Below are 24098 nucleotides of genomic sequence, written 5' to 3'. Positions count from 1 at the left end.
TTTTGACTATAATAAAAAAATTTATGTTTGTTTTTCTCTTCCTTTTCTAAAGACCAATTTTTAAAAGGAAAGAAATTTAGGAAAAGTTTATTGATTTAAGCCTTTTTTGAAGTCCCATTCCTTTTATTAGTAAGATGATGAAGATAATGGGAACAAAAAATCATGTTAGTGCTATCAGTAATAGTTACTAACTTCTAAAAATTTAAGTTAATTCTGATTTTGCTTTTTGTACTATCTAGAAATGGGTGAACAGAGAGATATCAAATTTTGACTACCTCATTCAAATAAATACAATGGCAGGACGAACCTATAATGACCTTGCGCAGTATCCTGTGGTAAGTTGTATAGAAATCTCACAAATATGGGATTGCCTTTCAGTTTTATAATACACAAAAAACGTATGTGTATGATGATGATTTGTCATCTTTAAAAAAGATACAAGAACTGTTTTTGCCTTTTGTATATTTTCTATCTGCTGTCTTCAAAACATATATAAACATGAGGAGTATTTAAATAATAAAAGCTTTTCTTTTTCACATCATTAAAAATATTCCAGTGGAATTATAGGAAATAACGCTTCTGGCTATGGAACTGAAGATGAATAAACATTTGAAACAGGGAAAATTATTTTTAAAGACTATCCCGTTTTGTCTTTAGATAAGCATTTGATATTACAACTTCTCTGGAAAGGAATGTCTAAATTGTAAATTGTGGCTCTTTTAGTTTCCCTGGATTTTACAAGATTATACTTCAGAAGAGTTGGACCTTAATAACCCATCTGTATTTCGAGATCTTTCCAAACCAATTGGGGTAGTTAATGATAAAAATGCCAAAGCCATGCGAGAAAAGTAAGTGCATTTTATCCCTTTTGAAAGATATCCATCACTTATGATGGTGTTTTGAATTTGCATTGATTTCTACTATGGCCAACCAAGTGTTACTTTTCTTAAATGCACAGCTATTTTTGGTAATCAGTCTGATAATCCCTTCACTGTGTGTTCTTGAAAATATATGATCGTCCCTCAAGTATCTTACGTATATTCAGTTAGTTTTGCTTCTGTGCCAAATTTAGGTTGATTTTGTTTAGAGTTTCTTTTCACCTTTTATGTGCTGAAGGGTAATTTTTCTTCCCAGATATTTTAGACTTAATTAACCTCCTAATCAACATGAAGAAATAACTTTTAATTTAATACAATATTTTGGTAGATATAAAATTAATAGTAACCTATGATTCACAAATAATGTGAGTAAAGTATACTGAAATGTGTAGAAAGTTGCTATCTTTTAATAAGGAAAGGAATTTTTGTAATTCTGTATATTTATGATCTATCCTGTGAATCTTTTATAATTTTTTTCTTCAAAGCAAGCTGCTGACTGGTAAAAGAATAATCTAATTTTAATTTCCCTTTTTCTCCATTTGAAATTGTGGATAAATTGTCAGTAAGGACTTACAGTCATTTTGCACAAAAAACTATTTTGCAAACAAATAATGTAGATTTATTTGAGAGTACTTTTTTTTTTTTTTCATTTTATTTGCAAATCTATCTTAGGACTTTTTGTAGTGTTTGATACTTGATTTGATTTACTAGTGGAATTCTGTATATATGTAACCTCACTACCATTAGTCAAACTTTTCTGACAATAACAAAAAAACGGGCTTTTAAAAATACTGTTTCGGGGTGCCTGGGTGGCTCAGCGGGTTAAAGCCTCTGCCTTCGGCTCAGGTCATGATCCCAGGGTCCTGGGATCGAGCCCCACATTGGGCTCTCTGCTCAGCAGGGAGCCTGCTTCCTCCTCTCTCTCTGCCTGCCTCTCTGCCTGCTTGTGATCTCTGTCTGTCAAATAAGTAAATAAAATTAAAAAAAAAAAAACTGTTCCACAGGAAACACTGTTTTAAATTTTAATAGTATATGTTTTTGCATAAATGGAGATGACTTTGACTTGAAAGCTTTTATTCTCCTGAATATTAATGATTTCTGTGTAAAAGGAAATTGGCCTCAACTCGATGAACTAATTACTGTTTTGGTTTGAAAAGTTTAGTGTTTATTTCCTCCAAAACTCTCCTGTTATTCATATTTTATACCCGTTAATTCAGATGTCAGTATTCAAACCACCATTCAAAACAATTACATATTGGTAGTGCTTATAGAATTACTATATATATATATATCCTTTCCTTTTTATCTACTTTAGGTCTTCCTATCCATCATCTTCCTTCATACCCAACCTTCTTTTTCCTTTAATTAGTAGACATTCATTTCCACAATTCTTGACTGATCCTCCGTATTTTCTTCCATTATCTTGTCCACAAAAGGATGTCTCATTATCACATTGCTTATGGTAGCAGAAAAATCAAATAACCCTTTATATCCAAAACTAAAGAAATAGTTAAATTGTCATACATTCGTATATGTTGCTGTTATAAATACCGGGTGCTGTTAAAAAGTAGACTATTCAGTCATTTGGAAAGACAAATAGAAAACTGTTAAATGAAAAAATAGGTTGTGGACAATATATTATGTATAGCACTTTTACACTGAAATATATTTGTGTACTAATTTATACATTAAGGATGACATATTCATCAAAATGTTAATGTTAATTATCTCTGTGCTTGATTTTAAGTTTCTCCTTTTTTGGTACTCTGTGTTTTCTAATTTATCTACAGTGAATATGTATTATTGCATAATATGAAACAAAATATTACTGTTTCTAGTGATATTACATTCAGATGAAGTATTAATGAATAATTTTTTTATTAACTTGGCATGATGATATGAATATGTAAATAATGAATACTAATAAGGACTTCTTAAAAACTATGTTTTTAGCATTGCACTACAACCTTATGTCCTCCTAATTTAATATTACTATTATGGTTACAAAAGTTCAGTTTCTTTTTTTAGATATGAAAATTTTGAGGATCCCATGGGAACTATTGATAAGTTTCATTATGGTACTCACTATTCAAATTCTGCTGGGGTTATGCACTACCTTATTCGTACAGAACCATTCACCACCCTCCACATCCAGCTTCAGAGTGGAAGGTATGTTTTGGGTAAATACACTATTTTCTTTAGACTACATGTTAGCATTGAAAACTCTTTGCCTTCATGTCATGTACTATATAACAGGGCCTTATCTGTTTTAGTCTCCTCTATTAGGTTTTAATTCATTTAATAGCCTCTAAATGAAAACAGCCAAACTAGTTCGAGAATAAGTCACTCCAGCTGACTTACACAAATGACCTTTAAGGAGAATTCCTTTTTACGGTTATCTAGTGTAGCTTTGTGATTCTTACTGGTTTTAGGTACCTGCTAGAGACTGAGAGTTTGAACTGATTTAGACCTACATCCATGACATCTGACAGAGATTTAAACCTAACCAATGCCTGAGTGGTCCTCTTTAAAATATTTATTAAAGAATAAAAATGAGGAGGAATGAGGGGCTCTTTCATAACCCACACAGGTGTGTGATTCCATTGTATTATCATATTACCTCTCAGAATTATAATATATTATGTTCACACTTTCCTAATAATCTTAAAGAAACAAACTTCTTTATGAATCTTCTGTTTTCCAATGTATCCTCTCTATAGCTTCCTACTTACTTACATTTTATCTCCGTATTGCCTTATTCTTTAACATTACTATTTCACCTTTCCTATGCACCCAGTCAAACTATGTAAACATTGCCTATTCTATTCTCTATGCATATAGTTTTCATCTCTCAAAATTAACCTTACTCCTCTATCTTTAGTGCAATAAGCCTTGGCTTTCAAGAAGAGACTCTGTCCCTGTGATCACATTAACCATCTCCAAATGTTACATACACATGATAGCAGGTAGTTTTCTCCCCATGAAGGTATAACTGGGTCTTTTCAGCTTCTAATGATTTTAACAATTAGTGATTTTACTACAAGGCTTCAGAAATAGATTCTCTGCTTCAAAAGACTCCATCAAGAATGGAAAAGGACAACCCATTCAGGGGATGAAAATATTTGTAGGTTGTATATCTGATAAGGGACTTGAAGTCTACAATATAATAACCTTTATAGTGCAATGATAGACAAATAACCCAATTAAAAACTGAACAAAGGATCTGAATGGACATTTCTCCAAAGAAGATATACAAATGTCCAAGAAACAAATGAAAAGATGCTGAATATCCTTAGTCATCAGGGAAATTCAAATCAAAACCAAATTGAGATAACTTCTTCACACTTCCAAGGATGGCTATAATAAAAAAGACAGGTAATACCTAGTGTTGATGAGCATGCTGAGAAGCTAGAACCCTTATGTACTGCCTGTGGAAATGAAAAATTCTGTAGCCTCTGTGGAAAACAGTTCGGCAGTTCTTCAAAGTTCTTCAAAGGGTTAAACATAAAATTATCCTGACCTAGTAATTCCATTCTTAGCTATACCCCCAAAATAATTGAAAACATATGTTCACACAAAAACTTATATACAGGTGTACATAGAGGCATTATTTGTAATAGCCAAAAAGTAAAAACAGCCTGAAGGTTGTTTGTCTGTCAGGTGATAAAGGAATAAATAAAACGTGGCATATCCATACAATGGACTATTACTTGGCCATGAGTAGATAAAAGGAATGAAAGATACATGTTGCAACATGAATGATCCTCAAAAACAGTATGCTAAATGTAATAAGCCAGACATAAAAAGCCACATGCTGTATGATTTACATGCAGTGTCCCATAGAGACAGAAAGTAGATTCGCAGTTGCCAGAGTTGAGATAGGGTGGATAGAGAGGAACTGCTAATAGGTACAAGGTTTCTTTTAGGAGTGATGGAAATGTTCAAAATTGATTGTGGTGATTGTTGCACAACTCATGAATATATTGAAAACCATTGAATTGTGAATTGTATGTGAATTATATCTCAGTAAAGCCATTCTCCCTTACCCAAACAAAAAATTCTACCATTAAACCTATGTCTCCTTGAATTTGGATACACCATTATTAGACTTTATTGATGACCCAATCATTGACTGTAATTAAATTCAGAATTCTAAGTTCAGCTCCACCTCAAACCAAGATTGGTAGGTATTATTAAGTAAATCCAGGAAAACAATATCAAAGGAGATTAAACGGGGGTTTATGCTTTTTGTGAATAGAAAATACATAAAAACAGTATAATAAAATTGCAGCATGACTACTTGAGCTTCTTTCAACTACCATAGGCCTGTGGTGGAACTTAAAAATAAAATCAATAATAGTATATGCAAGTAAAATATAAAAAATATTTTTAAAATATAAGGTTTTTATATATAAGTATATATATTTAATATATAAGATATTTATATATTAATATTTAATATATATTATAAAAAGAACCATTTCCCTATCTCACCCTCTGGTTTTTAGAAGAGTTTGTAAAGAGGATTAAATCAGCAGCTCTCCTATGGATTTGTTAACCATGTATATTAATAATGATCTTTAAATTCTGTGAATCTAAAATATCCAAATAATGTTTATTCACTCTCTGTAATGAATTTTACTCAGCAAAAATTAGGCCTTTCTTTAAAAGTCCCTTAGGTTTACATTTAATTACTTAAAAATTTTCTCCAGTGTGATTTGGTTTTCAGCTCTTCTAACTAAAATGATACTAGTGATTAAAGTTAAAGTGAGGGGTGCCTGGGTGGCTCCATCGCTTAAGTGTCTGCCTTCGGCTTGGGTCATGTTCCCAGGTCCAGGGATTGAGCCCCGCATAGGGTTCCCTGCTCAGCCGGGAGCCTGCTTCTTCCTCTCCTTCTGCCCTCACTGTCCCCTATTGCCACTCACTCCACTCTCACACTCTCTCTCAAATAAATAAATAAAAACTTTCTTAAAAAGTTGTAGTATTTAGTTCCTTGCAACAAAATATGAAAGATTATCATATGAACGTATCATATTATCATAAGAACGAAAAACAAATTGTATTTTAATTTAATGTAATTTAAAAGATTTTATTTATTTATTTGACAGAGAGAGGAAGAGCACAAACGGGGAGTAGGAGAGGGAGAAGTAGGCTCCCCGCTGAATAGGGAACCTGATGTGGGGCCCAATCCCCCTGGGATCATGACCTGAGCCAAAGGCAGACACTTAAACTGACTGAGCTACCTAGGTGCCTCCCAAATTGTGTTTTTAGACATTAAGAGAAAGGTGAATGAAAGAGAAGCTCTAATCATTAAGAACCTGAAGGGAGTGTAAGGCTTGTTTCATGGCTATTGTTGCTCTCACTGAAATTTACTCATTGTTCTCTGTCAATCTCCACTTGCAGATTTGACTGTGCAGATCGACAGTTCCATTCCATTCCTGCCACCTGGCAGGCTCTTATGGACAATGCATATGATGTGAAGGAGCTTATTCCTGAATTCTTCTGTTTCCCAGAGTTTTTGGAAAATCAAAATCGTAAGAAATGAGAGATTAAGAATTTTGACTCAGTGGGTCCCAGTGAAGGATCCTGAAAAATACCTTTCAGGAAATTTTTGTGATATTCTGTAGATTACTTAAGGTTCATTCTGTCTGTTATTCATAGATAGGGTTTGACTGATGTCCAGATGTAGTCTTACTTTTCTAGGGAGGTGCTGTGGTGAACCATGATAAATGAGTCATATTTGAATTGGTGAGAGAATTTGTCAGAGTATTGGGTTTTCTAGAACGCAATGCAAAAATGCAAAAATGGCCATATGCTATTTCAGCCATACAGCTAGCCACTTAGGCTAAAAGTGTTTGAGTTAGGGGTGGGAAAGAAAAAAAAAGTGCTTGAGTTAGATAAGATGAGGATTTAAACCAGGGGTTTGCAGCCTGTAGGTCATGGGTCAGATCCACAGGATAGACTCATTTGTTTATAAATAAAATTTCGTTGGAACACAGTCAAGCCAATTCATCTACATGTAGATTGTGGCTGCTTTCATAGAATAACAGCTTATTTGAGTAGTTGCAACAGAGACCATTGGGCTCACATAGGAAAAAATATTTATTCTTTGACACTTTATGGAAAAAGTTGGCTGACTCCTGGTTTAGAGCAGAAGAGAGGAGGCAAATTGAAATTAATGACAAGGTATAGGGTACCACAATATTTGAAAAATCATATTATGTTTTTGAAGTAGAGCATTATGGAGCCAAAGACAGTCTTTAAAAATATCCAGATACTTCCTCTATGAAGGAATTAGATTTCCTTTTAAGCACAGTAAGAAAATGAGAAGATTGTTACTACTGGGGTTCTTAAGGAAAATTACAGTGTCAAAGGACCATTACCAACTTCCTTTTCTTCCCCTAGTATGAAGTGTTAATGTTTGACCCTTTGCTTCTGTAGTAGAGTTGTTTGCTACATTAGGGAGAACATATCCAGGGCTTTGTGTCCTCTGATCATGCACTCTGGGACATGCTGTTGGAGGCAGGGCATCTGATTTCTCAGAGTAAGGTATTTAAAATTGGTCACTTTCAGAAAATCAAATGAATCTATTGATGGACTCTGATTCTAGACTCTTAGCCATAGGACTGGAACTGCCAAAACAGGGTATCCGGGCTAGGAGGATTTGGACACAGAAGTTAAGATACTCTTAGCTTGACAATTTCTGATGTTCACTAAAGGAAGTTGTCTTGAACTACTGTCCTGCTGGCTTCCTTTTCTAATTGTATATTGCTTCTTTGTTTGAAATGAGTTAGGTGGGAGAAAGCAAAGTACATTTCTTAGAATGTCAATAAATTTTAATATTAATTAGTAAAACAAATATTAGTAAAACTAACTCAAAATTGTGCAAGAAAATTTTAGTATTTTCCACAGTGAAAACCCTAAGGTATGGTAGTATCCAGGTAGCTTAAGCACATCATCAAAGCCAAGTTATTCCTGTATTTTCATTCTGCTGTTCCAAGTGTTTGGGCTTTGTCCTTGGCTCGTCCCTCTCATGCTTACAAATGACTGAAGCATTTCTAGGCTTCATAGGCAGATACAATAGTGTCTTAGAAGTGGATTGTTAATTCTTTGTGTCATTTCTTAAGAGTGAGAAATCCTTTCTTGTAACCTCTCCTTATTGTGCTTATACCAGTCAGCCTGCTACAGGCATAAAATAAAGCACAAGGATGGATACTTGAATAAAATCAAGGTTCTGTTACCAAGTAAGGAGGGATGGCTAGCAGGTTGGGAACAATGTCTGTTACACAGTAGTTGGGTTAACAAAGCCACAGGCCCTATGCATCCTGTCATTTTATGACATTCAAACCTCTTTCCAGCTTTGGGACACATTGATATTTTAGGGTAGATTCTTTTATGAAGATCTTTTATGTGAACACTTTTCTCTTTCCATGCTATATGAACAAGAAAACCTCATCTTTGGGATAGTTTTGTCAAAGTACTGTATTTTAACTATATGAGAAAATCTTTATGTCAGTATTACTTAGAAGAGGGCTATACAAATACATTTTTTTTCATTATGACAAATAAAACACTTCTTTTGAGTGTATTTAAAGTATAAGTTATACCCAAAAGCGCTAAGGAGCTATATTTTGTAAATTAACCATTACAGGGACTATATTAATTATTTTTAATGTCAGAATACTGAATATTGCATTTTTGTTTAGATTAAGGTTTTGGTCATATCTATAGTGTCCCCTGCTTCTCAACCAAAAATCAGTTGTTAATCTGATTTACTTTATAATAACTAATTTAGAAGTATTTTATTTTCATTTACCTGTTTAACCAACTGGTAAAATGCATTTCAATATGAAAAGAATTATTTTTACCTGTTCAGTAAATTTAGATCAAGAAGGGAACTTGGTTCTCACCTATTAGAGAAGAAGTCTCAGTTTTGCTAAGAATTGTGCCCTTATATCTGTTTTACTTGATTTATTTAAATCTGAAATGATTTGATGCATTTATCTTCTACTTGTCTTAGAATTTAACTTGGGTTGTCTGCAAGTTTCCAAAGAAGTAGTAAATGACGTCATTCTCCCCAAATGGGCTAAGTCAGCTGAAGATTTCATCTATAAACATAGGAAAGCTCTGGTAAGATTTTCGTGTTTAGTTATTAGGTTACTAAGATAGAGATGCATGTGTTCTCAGAGAATAGACTAATGTATATCTAGCTATTAATTATTTTTTTAGATTAATTTATCATCTGTTATGTATACTGTTGTGGAGAGTATACTGTAATTTATTTTGAGGTTATGAATCTTCTGATACAGTAAGAATATGGTATAGTCCTGTGGACATATAGCAAAAAATATTTATATATGTGTGTGTGTGTGTGTGTGTGTGTGTGTGTGTATATTTAGGTCTATAAGATAACCGCCTGTTGTATTTTAAGCTATTCCATCCACCAAGCTGGTGTCATTTGGTGTTTTGCAGTTCCCACATTTGTTTCAGATCTAACAAGGATGAGGGACTCCTAGGTGGCTCAGTCGGTTAAGTGTCCAACTTGGTTTCAGCTCAAGTCATGATCTTAGGGTCTTGGGAGCAAGCCCCTTGTTAAGATGCATGCTCAGTGTGCATCTCTTTTCTCCTCCCCCCCGCTTGTGCTTATGCTCTCTTTCTCTCTTTCTCTTTCTCTCTCTCAAATAAATAAATAAATAAAATCTTAAAAAAAAAAAAAGGATGAGTACATTTTTGTTTTCTCTGAAGAATTTCAGTAAGTTTTTAATATGACTGCTAAATCCTAAGTTCCACTTTAAAAAATGTTAGTTTTTAGCTGAATTTCTAGTTTGGGATTTAAAGAGTTGTGAGAGTTAAGCACTGATATTATATCATTTTGTAAATGATGCTTTTTTTTCCCACCACAATAGTCCACTTGGTTCTCTGTCTAAACTGAAATGTCTCAGAGTCTGAAGCTAATTAGGCCAATACTTGGAAACATTCCATGTCATTAGTATATAGTATGTCAGATTTATAAAATTCAGAATTAGATCATAATATTTGTAAGCAATAGCACTATGCATGAATAAGGAATTGGAAAAAAAAATTAAGCAAATCATAAAAAATCTGTTACTTATTGGCTAGCCAGGACCTTCTCAGATGCATTCTGTATCTATGATATGAAGTTGGGGTCTAGGATTTTAGGAAGACATGCTCCTTGTATTAATATGTTGGAAGCCTCCGTTTCAGTTATGTATTGCTGTGTAATAAACTATCCAAAATTTAGTGGCTTAAAATACAGTCATTTTATTATCTCTCACAGTTCTGTGAGTTGACTGGTCTCAACTGAAAAGTTCTCATCTTGCTTGAAAAGTTCTCATCTTGCAAAGTTCTCATGCCCTTGCTGTCGTAGCCGCTGAGATGGAGTCATATGCATTGAGAGACACTGGGATGCTGGGCTTTTCTTCCTTCCCATGTAATCTCAGGATATCTCCTATTCATGTGGTCGCTCTAGCTAGGTAGCCAGACATGCACCTGTCTATAGCTCAGGAAGGAGTACAAAATTGGAAGCTTCCATGCTTTCTTAAGGCTTAAGGCTGTGAAGAGTCATTGCACTTCTGTCACCTTGTCAGAGTCAGACAGTAACAGGATCAGTGCAGATTCGGAGGGAAGGTAAGCTCCATCTCTCAGTGGTGGGAGGGGAAAAAGAATTTGCAACCATCTTTAATCCTCCACACACAGTCTGCTCTCTGATTACAAATCATTTGCATTCCTTCTGCATGCAGAATGTATGTACTTCCTCTCAAGATCCTTCCAAAATCTCATGTCAGCGACCTTTAAGTCAGGAATCTGCAAACTTTTTCTCTAGAGGACCAGATAGTAAATATTTTCGCTGGCTTTAATGTCTGTGTCGAAATTCTGCCACTGTAATGCAAAAGAAAATGGATGTGGCTTTTTTGTACTACTCTACAAATCTGGAGCTAGTAAAATTTGGGCCACAAGCTGTAAGTAGTTTACTGATCCCTGCATTAAGGCATGAGGTCTGAAGTCCGGAATCTTATTAGTAATCTAAATCAAATGCATGTGGGCCTAAAACTACTCAGGTTTGTCTGCTCTTGCATCTGAAGACTGTAGAGTAGAGAGACAGGCTCTCTGTCCCCACGTAACAACAGTGGTGTGACAAAGACAGAAGAACTATCAGACATTCTCATTTAAAAGAGAAATTAGAAGGGGTGCCTGGCTAGCTCAGTCCCTAGAGCATGTGACTCTTGATCTATCAGCTTATGAGTTTGAGCCCCACGTTGGGCGTAGAATTTAATTTAAAAAGTGGGAGAGAAAAACAAGAGGTACCTAGCAGTAACTGGATTACAACAATTCAGATTCCAGCAGGGATGTGTTTTCAGTTTCTTCATTAGGGCCCAGTCCTATTCCCTCCGAGTGGTTCTCCATGGCTATTTTGTTTTACCCTTTGGCTCTTAGCTTCCTGCTTTGAGTCATCCTTTTAAATTAAAAAAAAATTTTACATTCTTTCTTTTACATTTAAAAAAAAAAAATGTTTCCATGGGTATCTGTCAGCCTCTTACTTAACCACAGTAAACTGGAAGCCCAAGGTCTCATCTTTTTTGAACAGTTTCTGCCTCTTTCAGTCTGAACTAATAGCAGTATATTTTAAAATTTTATGGGTTTCAGGGCACTTGGGTGGCTCAGTCAAAGCATCTACCTTCATCTCAGGTCATGATCCCAGGGCCCTGGGATCGAGCCCCACATCAGGCTCTATGCTCAGTAGAGAGCCTGCTTCTTCCTCTCCCTTTGCCTGACACCACTTTGCCTTCTGTGCTCTCTGTCTCTCTGTCAGGTAAATGAATAAAATCTTTAAAAAAATAAAATAGAGACACCTGGGTGGCTCAGTCAGTTAAGCTGCTGCCTTCAGCTTGGACATGATCCTGGGGTCCTGGGATCGAATCCCACGTCGGGCTCCCTGCTTGGTGGGGAGCCTGCTTCTCCCTCTCCCTCTGCCTGCCTCTCTCCCTGCTTGTGCTCTCTCTCTGTCAAATAAATAAATAAAACCTAAAAAAAAAAAAGACTTAAAAAAAATAAAATTTTATGAATTTCTTATGCATCATCTTTATTGGATAATAACCATTTCACATTACTTTAGAAAACAGTGGGTCCAGTAGGAGGCTGCTGTGGGAAAATTAAGATTCTTAAGATGTTCTGTTTTCGGTTCTCACCAAAGTACTAGGCAATAGGATCCAACAGTACATTAAAAGGATTATTCACCATGACCAAGTGGGATTTATTCCTGGGCTACAAGGTTGGTTGAACATCAGCAGATGAATCAGTGTGGTACAACACATTAATAAAAGAAAGAACAAGAGCCATATGATAAACTCTCAGTAGATGCTAAAAAAGCATTTGATGAAGTACAGCATCCTCTCTTGATCAAAACTCTAAAGAGAATAGATAGTAGGTATAGAGGATACATACCTCAATATCATAAAAGCCATCTATGAAAAACCCACAGTGAATATCATTCTCAATGGGGAAAAACTGAGAGCTTTTCCCCGAAGGTCTGCAACACAGCAGGGATGTCCACTATCACCACTGCTATTCAACATAGTACTAGAAGTCCTAGCCTCAGCAGTCAGACAACAAAAAGAAATAAAGGGCATCCAATTCTGCAAAGAAGTCAAACTCTCACTCTTTGCAGGTAATATGATACTTTATGTGGAAAACCCAAAGAATCCACCCCAAAACTGCTAGAACTCATACAGGAATTCAGTAAAGTGTCAGGACATAAAATCAGTGCACAGAAATCGGTTGCATTTCTATACACCAACAGCAAGACAGAAGAAAGAGAAATTAAGGAATCAATCAAGTTTATTTGATTATTTATTTGACAGAGGGAGAGAGGTCACAGGTAAGCAGAGAGGCAGGCAGAGAAAGAGGGGGAAGCAGGCTTCCTGCCGAGCATAGAGCCTGATATGGGTCTTGATCCCAGGACCCTGAGATCATGACCTGAGCTGAAGGCAGAGGCTTAACCCACTGAGCCACCCAGGCACCCCTTGATCAAATTTATAATTGCACCCAAAACCATAAGATACCTAGGAATAAACCTAACCAAAGAGGCAAAGAATCTATACTCAGAAAACTATAAAGTACTCATGAAAGAAATTGTGAGGAAGACACAGAGAAAGGGAAAAACATTCCATGCTCATGGATTGGAAGAACAAATATTGTTAAAATGTCTATGCCACCTAGAGCAATCTATACATTTAATGCAATCCCTATCAAAATACTATCAACTTTTTTCAAAGAAATGGAACAAATAATCGTAAAATTTGTATGGAACCAGAAAAGACCCTGAATAAGCGAGAGGAATGTTGAAAAAGAAAGCAAAAGTTGGTGCCATCACAATTCCAGACTTCAAGCTCTATTACGAAGAGCTTGAATCATTAAGACAGTATGGTACTGGCACAAAAACAGACACATAGATCAATGGAACAGAATTGAGAGCCCAGAAATGGACCCTCAACTCTATGGTCAACTAATCTTCAACAAAGCAGGAAAGAATGTCCAGTGGAAAAAAACCAGTCTGTTCAACAAATGGTGTTGGGAAAATTGGACAGCCACATGCAGAAGAATGTAAGTGGACCATTTCCTTACACCATCCAAAAAAATAGACTCAAAATGGATGAAAGACCCAATGTGAGACAGGAATCCATCAAAATTCTTGAGGAGAACACAGCAACTTCTTCTAGAAACATTGCCAAGGTGAGGGAAACAAGGGCAAAAATGAACTATTGGGATTTCATCAAGATCAACAGCTTTGCACAGCAAAGGAAACAGTCAACAAAACCAAAAGGAAACTGACAGAATGGGAGAAGATAGTTGCAAATGACCTATCAGATAAAGGGCTAGTATCCAAAATTTATAAAGAACTTATCAAACTCAACACCCAAAGAACAAATAATCCAGTCAAGAAATGGGCAGAAGACATGAACGGACAGTTCTGCAAAGAAGACATCCAGATGGCCAACAGACATATGAAAAAGTGCTCTACATCACCCAGCATCAGGGAAATACAAATCAAAACCACAGTGAGATACCACCTCACACCAGTCAGAATGGTTAAAATTAACCAGTCAGGAAATGACAGATGTTGGTGAGGATATGGAGAAAGGGGAACTCTCCTATGTTGTTGTTGGGAATGCAAGCTGGTGCAGTCATTCTGGAAAACAGTATGGAGGTTCCACAAAACATTGAAAATAGAGCTACCCAATGACCCAGCAATCCTACTACTGGGTATTTACCCTAAAGATACAAATGCAGTGATCCAGTTTATAGCAGCAGTGTCCGCAATAGCCAAACTATGGAAAGAGCCTAGATGAATGGAAAAAGAAAATGTGAGATAGATAGATATAGATATATCTATCTATCTATCTATCTATCTATCTATATAGTGGAATACTGTGCAGCCATCAAGAAAAAAATGAGATCTTGCCATTTGCAATGATGTGGATGGAACTAGAGGGTATTATGCTAAGGGAAGTAAGTCAGTCAGAGAAAGACAAATATCATATGATTTCTCTGTTATGAGGAATTTGAGAGGCAAGGCAGGGGTGGCGGGGAGGGAGGGAAAAATGAAACAAGGTGGGACTGGAGAGGGAGAAAAACCATAATAGACTCTTAATCTTGGGGTTAAGATTAACCCCTAAACTGAGGGTTGCTGGAGAGGGTGAGGGGAGGAATAGGCTGGCTGGGTGATGGACATTGGGGAGGGTATGTGCTATGGTGAGTGCTGTGAACTGTGTAAGACTGACGTTTTAACACACCTGTACCCCTGAAACAAATAATACATGTTAATTTTTTTTAAACTTTAAAAAAAATGTTCTATTTTCTAGTTGAGTGGGTCTGTGCAGCACAGCCTTAAATCTTTGAAGTCTCAGCACATTGCTTCACAGCCACAGTCTTGAACTAAACTTTCACCTAAGGCCGTATTTTACTAGTGACTCTCTTGATTTGATCACTGACCTTGGCCATTTCCCAGTTAAAGACTCTGCTCTCTTATATCCAAGGAATGCAATAATTTTAATTGGAACCCAGCAAGACCTGCTCCTTTATATATTTTTTTTAAATTATGCTTAAAACCTGATTTATTTTTTTTAGGATTTTATCTACTTATTTGAGAGAGACAGAGACAGAGATAGCATGAGCAGGGAGGAGAGGGAGAAACAGGCTCCCAGCTGAGGAGGGAGCCCAATGCAGAACTCTATCCCACCACCCTGGGATCCTGACCTGAGCTGAAGGAAGACAGTGAACCCACTGAGCCACCTAGGCACCCAATGAATAGTTATTTTTTTAAATTCATCTTACTCCTTCCACACTTTGTCACAGGCAGCTAAAAAAACCAATTAGCATGAAAATCTCCATCCCCAGATAACACCCAGGTGCTCATAACAACAAATGCACTCCTTAATCCCCATCATCTATTTAACCCATCCCCCCACCCACTGTATGGAAGTGTTAAAAAACTATGTTGTACACCAGAATCTAATATTACAAAAAAATCTATCCCCAGATTCATCAGTTGATTAGGTACTCTTCCTATCTTTGATGGAAATAAACTTGAGCCCCCTTTTCTCCTGTCTCAGTAACAATTTCCATACTGTCTTTCAAAGTGTAACTAACAGGCTTCAGGAGGTCCTTCAAGCCTCTGCCTGCCACACAGTCCACCTTCTCAGTGGGTGGTGTCAGACTGGCTAGGTTGGAGGGAGTGATTTTCAGCCACCTTTAATCAACACCAACTGGTTTGTTTCTTTGAATTGAATTTCTAGAAAGCTACTTCAATGGAAATTTCACAGCAAATATATATTCATAGCCATCATTAAGTTTTTTGTTGTTGATATTTAGGCTATTGAGTTATTTTCTTACCCATTAGTTAAGTATATATGTATTATTAAATATTAATAAATATGTCTACGTTATACTAGATAGAATATATTCAGAATATGTGATAGATACTAATTAAATGTTTAACATGATTTTGGAATAATTTTATTTACAGTAGTAAGATTTGTGTGTGGAAATTGTTAATTTTCTCTTACTTTTTTAAAGGACCAATGATTACATTGTAGTTAGAAGATATCTCTATATTATTTGTTCTTTTTCTAGGAGTCTGAATATGTTTCTGCTCATCTTCATGAATGGATTGATCTGATTTTTGGCTACAAACAGAGGGGGCCAGCTGCAGTGGAAGCACTGAATGTTTTCTATTACTGTAGTTATGAAGGTATAAGCCTATATACTTTTTATCTTACATTCCATTGATGGAAAGTATCATTTAATAGGTGTTTATATGTGATATTTTGGTCATGAGAAAGACTACATTTAAAAATTGTTTTAATGATCTTTTCTATTTGAAATATTAAGAGACTGATGTGTGGTTTTTTAAAAGAGTAGTTAAGAGTATGTATGCAAATCTTCACTTTGCACAGTTATGGAAACCATCAACAAAACAAAAAAGCAGCCTACTCAGTGGGAGAATGTATTTGCAAGTGATATATCCAATAAGGGGTTAATATACAAAATATATGAAGAATTTGTATAACTCAACACCAAAGAAAAGAATTTGATTTTTAAAATGGTCAGAGAACCTGAAGAGACATTTTTCCAAAGAAGACATACAGATGGCCAACAGACACATGAAAAGATGCTCAGCATCATTCACCATCAGGGAAATGCAAATCAAAACCACAGTTAAAAAAAGAACAAACAAACAAATTATCTTATGCCTGTCAGAATGGCTACAATAATAAACATAAGAAATAACAAGTGTTAGCAGGGATATGGAGAAAAAAGAACCTTTGTGCATTTGTGCAGCCACTGTGAAAAACAGTATGGAGGTTCTTCAAAAAATTAAAAATAGAAGTATGCTATGATCAGTAATTCCACTACTGGATATTTACCCAAAGAATATGAAAACACTAATTTGAAAAGCTCTATACCCTTATGTTTATGGCACCATTATTTACAGTAGCCAAGATATGGAAGCAACCAGTGTCCATTGATAGATGAATAGATAAGATATGAATATATATATATATATATATATATACACACACACATACAAACATATACAATGGAACATTCTCTGCCATAAAAAAGAATGTGATCTTCTCATTTGTAACAACATAGATGGATCTAGAGGGTATAATGCTAAGAGACATAAGTCAGAGAAAGACAAAAACCATATGATTTCACTCATATGTGGAATTTAAGAAACAAAACAAATGAGTAAAGGGGGGAAAAAAATACAAACCCAGAGAGAGAGTCTTAACTATAGAGAACGAACTGATGGTTACCAGAGGGGAGGAAGTTGGGAGGAGGAGTTAAATAGGTGATGGGGTTAAGGAGTGCCCTTGTCCTGATGAGTAACAGGTGATGTATGGAATTTATAAATTACTGTGTTGTATGCCTAAAACTAATATTACACTTTATGTTAACTGGAATTTAAGTAAAACTTAAAAAAAAAAAAAAGCTGTTAGAATTTAAAAATGAAAAAAAAAAAAGAATTTAAAAATGATGTAAATAAATTCTAAAAAACACAAAACAAAGTAAAAGACAAAAAGACAGACTCTTGAAATACAGAGAACAAACTAAATGGTTGCCAGAGGGGAGATAGGTGCAGGGAAGAGTGAAAGGGGATTAAAAAAATAAGTATATCTGCAAATCTAATTATAAATGTCAGTTATTGGTGGCATAAAAGTTTTAGATTACTTGCCGTAAGTGTCCTATTCAATCAGGTCCTAAAATAAATAGTCAGTATTGATTGTTAGCAGATTTTGAAAGAAGATCTTTAGTATTATAAATAACAAACTCTTCAAATGTTAAAAAAAAAAGGTGACATCATTCTAATGTTTAGCTTGGAATCAAGAACATTTTCTGAAGGGTTTGAAAGCCTTAAGAAGTAGTTTTCTCTAATCCTTCAGTAGTAAAGATTGTGAATAGTGTGAATTTATGTGAACTTGAACAGAGTCCATATGCCTTTTGGTAAATAGACAGCATGTTTTTGTGTTGCCATATTCATCAGGTAATAGTTTTATAGAGAGGTAGTATGCATGGTAGTTAGGAGCATAGGCTTTGAAATCCGACTTCCCTAGTTTGGCCACTTACTAACCATATCAAGTACAGTTGGGTATTATCACCTATGCCAGTATTTGTTAGATAAGCAGTAACTTATAGTAGTATTTTCTGTGATTATTATACTTGGTTCAGCTTGATTATCATGAAGAAAACAACTAGTGTACTGTGAGATAGCTTGTAAACGTTTTCAAGAAAAATTTTTATGCACTACCAGTTAACTTTTGCTTAAAATATTTTTGTTCTAAATAATGGATGGAATTTATTTTTATACATATTTAATGTTTGGAGTCACTGTTTTTTAAAAAATTGCCTCTTGGGGTGCCGGGATGGCTCAGTCAATTAAGTATCCAACTTTTCATTTCAGCTCAGGTCATGATCTCAGGCTTGTGGGATTAAGGTCTGAGTCGGGCTCCACGCTTAGTGTGTAGTCTGCTTGTCCCTCTCCCTCTCTCTGCTCCTCTCCCCACCTCCACCCCGACCCTACTCGAGCTCTCATGTGCTCTCTTGCTCTATAAAATAAATAAATAAAATTGTATAAAAAATTTAAAATTGCCTTTCTCACAGTATTCTTTCAAATTGAAGAACAGAATGATATTTTGTTGAAAATACACTATTCAGTCTCATATATTAATCAACATGTATGGCTTCCTGATTTGTTTTCACTCTGTAGTGAGTTGACTACTTCTCCTTGTTTTAGGAGCTGTGGATCTGGATGCCTTAACAGATGAGAAGGAAAGAAAAGCCTTAGAAGGGATGATTAATAATTTTGGGCAAACACCTTGTCAACTGTTAAAGGTATCATTAAAGTTATTGATTATTAAAAAAAATGTTATTGATTACATAGGAAGTCTGAAACTTAATTGCTAAGGAGTACCTACCAGCGTTTTCAAGTATTTTAATTAATTAAAACTGTATCTCTCAGAATTACCTAGAATTTAAGAAAAATTATACCGTCACTTAAAAAGTAAATAGATTGTGGCGCCTGGGTGGCTCAGTGGTTTAAAGCCTCTGCCTTCGGCTTCGGTCATGATCCCAGAGTCCTGGGATTGGGCCCCACATCGGGCTCTCTGCTCAGCGGGGAGCTTGCTTCCTCCTCTCTCTCTCTCTCTGCCTGCCTCTCTTGCCTACTTGTGATCTCTATCTGTCAAATAAATAATAAATTAAAAATCTTAAAAAAAAAAAAAAGTAAATAGGGGTGCCTGGGTGGCTCAGTGGGTTAGAGCCTCTGCCTTCGGCTCGGGTCATGATCCCAGGGTCCTAGGATCGAGCCCTACGTCGGGCTCTCTGCTCGGCAGGGAGCCTGCTTCCCTTCCTCTCTCTCTGCCTACTTGTGATCTCTGTCAAATAAAGAAATAAAATCTTAAAAAAAAAAAAAAGTAAATAGGTTTAAATGATGGTTCCTATTTTGAAATAACAAAATATTGTAGTCAAAATCCACATATATAGTCAATAACTCTTAAATCACAGAGGAGTTTTATTTTTACTCAGAAAACCAAACACTTAATTTTGTTTAAACAACTGAAATGTTACTGCAACAGGATTTGGATTCATGACCATCCAACCTAAAAGTGTTTCTACCATGCCATGTCTCCTCTGAATTAAGAGCTATAAACTCCTTTTTTGAATTCAGACCACTTTCCATGTTCTGTGGGCTGTTATTTATATCCTAATAATGACATTTCCTGCCTTAGTTGCCTCACTTTATTAAAGTATGTTACAGGCAGCAACTGTTCGTAATCATTTTATATGTTTCTTGCATATAGTATTTGTGTAGTAAATATTTATAAATTGAATCTCCACAAATGTTACCGCAAGAATGTATGTAAATTGTGGCTTACAAATATGTTGAACTTTCGTTAATTCAGTTATCAGACTAAGGTTTGTAATTGCTACTGTTCCTTAGCAGAGTTTGTTTAAAGCCTCCAACGTTCGCTTTTTTCACAGAATAGTCATATTTAAAATCAATGCTTTATACCTATCTGCTGATAGAATGCAAAAGTAACAGAAGAAAACAGAACACTTCACTGAGCATTGAAATAGATTCTATAATATTTTTGCACTAGCTTTAAACTTTTCTTTTTTTCATAAGAGTAGTGCTAATTAGTTTTTATCACCATAAAAAATTACCAAAAACTCAGCCTTTGATTTTTTTCTTAATTTTTTATTTAAATTCAATTTAGTTAACATTTGGTGTATTATTAGTTTTAGGGGTAGAATTTAGTGACTCATCAGTTGCATGTAATACCCAGTGCTCATTACATCAAGTGACCTTAATGCCCATCACCCAGTTAGTTACCTCATCCCCCCACTCACCTGCCCTCCATCAATCCTCAGTTTGTTCCCAGTAGTTACGAGTCTCTTACGGTTTGCTTCCCTCTCTGTTTTTATCATGTTTTATTTTTCCTTCCTTTCCCCTATGTTCATCTGCCTTCTTTCTTAAATTCCATGTATGAATGAGATCATATGATAATTGTCTTTCTCTGATTGACCTATGTTGCTTAGCATAATACCCTCTAGTTCCATCCATGTCATTGCAAATGGCAAGATTTCTTTTTTGATGGCTGAGTAGTATTCTATTCTCTCTGTATACACCACATCTTCTTTATCCATTCATCAGTTGATGGACATCTGGCTTCTTTCCATAGTCTGGCTATTGTGGACATTGCTGCTATAAACACTGGGGTACAGGTACCCCTTCAGATCACTACATTTGTATCTTTGGGGTAAATACCTAGTAGTGCAATTGCTGAGTTAATAGGGTAGCTCCATTTTCAACTTTTTGAGGAGCCTCCATATTGTTTTCCAGAGTGACTGCACTAGTTTGCATTCCCACCAACAGTGTCAAAGGGTTCCCTTTTTCCGCATCCTCACCAACACCTGTTGTTTCCTGACTTAATTAATTAATTTTAGCCATTCTGACCGATGTGAGGTTGTTTCTCATTGTGGTTTTGATTTCTATTTCCCTGATGCCAAGTGATGTGTCTGTTGGCCATTTATATGTCTTCTTTGGAGAAATAGCTGTTCATGTCTCCTGCCTATTTCTTGATTAGATTAGTTGTTCTTTGTGTGTTGAGTTTGGTAAGTTCTTCATAGATTTTTGTACTAACCCTTTATCTGATAAGACATTTGCAAATATCTTCTCCCATTCTGTTGGTTGTCTTTTGGTTTTGTTTCCTTTGCTATGCAAAGCTTTTTATCTTGATGAAGTCCCAATTTTCATTTTTGCCTTTGTTTCCTCCCCTTTGGAGACCTGTCCAGTAAGACGTTGCTGTGGCCAAGGTCACAGAGGTTGCTTCCTGTTTTATTCTCTAGGATTCTCATGGATTTCTGTCTTACATTTAGTTCTTTCTTCCATTTTGAATTTATTTCTGTGTGTGGTGTAATAAAGTGGTCCAGTTTTATTCTTCTGCATGTGGCTGTACAATTTTCCCAACACCATTTGTTGAACAGACTCTCTTTTTTCCATTGGATATTCTTTCCTGCTTTGTGAAAGATTAGTTGACCATAGAGTTGAGGGTCCATTTTTGGGTTCTCTCTTCTGTTCCACTGATCTATGTGTCTGTTTTTGTGCCAGTACCATACTGTTTTGATGATTTTGGCTTTGTAATAGAGCTTGAAGTCCGGAATTGTGATGTCACCAGCTTTGGTTTTCTTTTTCAACATTCCTTTGGCTATTTGGGGTCTTTTCTGGTTCCATACAGATTTTAGAATCGTTTGTTCCACCTCTGTGAAAAAAGTTGATGGTATTTGATAGATACATTGAGTGTATAGGTTGCTCTAGGTGGCATAGACATTTTAATAATATTTGTTCTTCCAATCCATGAGCGTGGAACATTTTTCCATTTTATTTTTGTCTTTCCTAAATTTCTTTCATAAGTGTTCTATAGTTTTCAGAGTACAAATCTTTTACCTCTTAGGTTAGGTGTATTCATTGGTATCTTACAGTTTTTGGTGCAATTGTGAACAGGATTGATTTCCTTGATTTTTCTTTCTACTGCTTCGCTGTTAGTCTATAGAAATACCACAGACTTCTGTGTGTTGATTTTTATATCCTGTGATTTTCTGAATTCCTCTATCAGTTCTAGTGACTTTTTGGTGGAGTTTTTCAGGTTTTCCACATAGAGTATCATGTCATCTGCAAATAGTGAAAGTTTGACTTCTTCCTTACTGGTTTGGATGCCTTTAATTTCTTTTTATTTTCCGATTGCCGAGGCTAGGACTTCCAGTACTATGTTGAACAACAGTGATGAAAGTGGACATTCCTTTTGTCTTCCTGGCCATAAAAGAAGAGCTCTCAGTTTTTCCCATTGAGAATGATATTCACTGAGGGTCTTTCATATATGGTTTTTATGATGTTGAGATATGTTCCCTCTACCCCTACATTGTGGAGGGTTTTTAATCAAGAAAAGATTGTGTATTTTGTCAAATGTTTTTTCTGCATCTATTGAGAGGATCGTGTGGTTCTTATTCTTTTCTTTTCTTTCTTTTCTTTTCTTTTGTTTTTTTGACAGAGAGAGAGAGATCACAAGTAGGCAGGGAGGCAGGCAGAGAGAGGAGGAAGCAGGCTCTCCGCGGAGCAGAGAGCCCGATGCGGGGCTCGATCCGAGGACCCTGGGATCATGACCTGAGTCGAAGGCAGAGGCTTCAACCCACTGAGCCACCCAGGCGCCCCTATTCTTTCTTTTATTAATGCAGTATATCATGTTGATTGATGTGCAGATGTTGAACCACCTGTGTAGCCCAGGAATAAATTCCATTTGGTCATGGTGAATTATTCTTTTAATGTACTACTGGATCCTGTTAGCTAGTCTCTTGTTGAGAATTTTTGCATCCATGTTCATCAGGATATTGGCCTTTGGTTCTCCTTTTTGGTGGGATCTTTGGTTTTGGGATCAAGGTAATGCTGGCCTCAGAGAATGAGTTTTTCTCTAAAATTTTTCTTTCATTTCTATTTTTTGGAAGTTTTAGAAGAATAATTATTAATTCTTCAAATGTTTGGTAGAATTCCCCTGAGCAAACCATCCGGCTCTGGACCTTTGTTTGTTGGGAGATTTTTGATTACTGATTCAATTTCTTTGCAGGTTATGGGTCTGTTCAGGTTTTCTATTTACTCCTGTTTCATTTTCGATAGTTCATATATTTCTAGGAATTTATCCATGTCTCAGATTGCCTAATTTGTTGGCATATAATTGATCATAATATTCTCTTATAATTGTTTGTGTTTCCTTGGTGTTGGTTGTGATCTCTCCTCTTTCATTCATGATTTTATTTATTTGGGTCCTGTCTCTTTTCTTTTTGGTAAGTCTGTCCAGGGATTTACCAATCTTCTTTCAAAGAACCAGCTCCTAGTTTTGTTGATCTGTTCTACTGTTCTTTTGGTTTCTATTTCATTGATTTCTGTTCTGATCTTTATTTATTCTCTTCTCCTGGTGGGTTTAGGCTTTATTTGCTGTTCCTTCTCTAGCTTCTTTTTGGGGTAAGGTTAGGCTGTGTATTTGAGCCTTTTCTTGCTTCTTGAGGAAGGCCTGTATTGGTATGTACTTCGTTCTGAACCACCTTTGCTATATCCCAAAGGTTGTGTACTGTCATGTTTTCATTTTCATTTGCTTCCCTGTATTTTTTTAAATTCTTCTTTAATTTCCTGGTGGACCCATTCATTCTTTAGTATGATGTTCTTTAACCTCCATGTATTTGTGGCCCTTTCAAATTTTTTTCTCGTGGTTGACTTCAAACTTAATAGCATTTTGGTCTGAAAATAGCATGGTATAATCTCAGTCTTTTTTGTACTGGTCAGGTCCTGATTTGTGACTCAGTATGTGATCTATTCTGGAGAATGTTCCATGTGCACTCTAAAAAAAGTGTATTTTGCCGCTTTAGGATGAAATGCTCTGAATATATCTGTGAAGTCCATCTGGTCCAGTGTGTCATTTAAAGCCCTTGTTTTCCTTGTTAATCTTCAGCTTAGATGATCTGTTCATTGCTGTGAGTGGCGTGTTAAAGTCCCCTACTGTTATTGTATTGTTATCAATGACTTTCTTTAAGGTTGTTATTAATTGATTTATATATTTGGCTGCTTCCAAGTTAGGGGCATAAGTATTT

At 35.7% G+C, this 24098-nt stretch overlaps 1 protein-coding gene across 1 annotated transcript in view; it reads left to right on the top strand.

Annotated features, from left to right (window-relative positions):
- The window catches only part of NBEAL1 (neurobeachin like 1), a 195557-nt gene that overhangs the window by 147227 nt on the left and 24232 nt on the right, over positions 1–24098 (top strand). The window contains exons 39-45 of the mRNA XM_080798670.1: positions 240–335; positions 724–848; positions 2907–3047; positions 6282–6412; positions 8899–9008; positions 16029–16146; positions 18697–18794. Coding sequence (XP_080654796.1) covers positions 240–335; positions 724–848; positions 2907–3047; positions 6282–6412; positions 8899–9008; positions 16029–16146; positions 18697–18794 — 819 coding nt within the window. The remainder of the gene's footprint in view (positions 1–239; positions 336–723; positions 849–2906; positions 3048–6281; positions 6413–8898; positions 9009–16028; positions 16147–18696; positions 18795–24098) is intronic.

This window comes from Martes martes (genome assembly GCF_963455335.1).
Source record: "Martes martes genome assembly, chromosome: 3".
Lineage (NCBI taxonomy): Eukaryota > Metazoa > Chordata > Mammalia > Carnivora > Mustelidae > Martes > Martes martes.
Note: the sequence above shows the minus strand (reverse complement) of the source record. Positions and strands in the feature narration are given on the sequence as shown.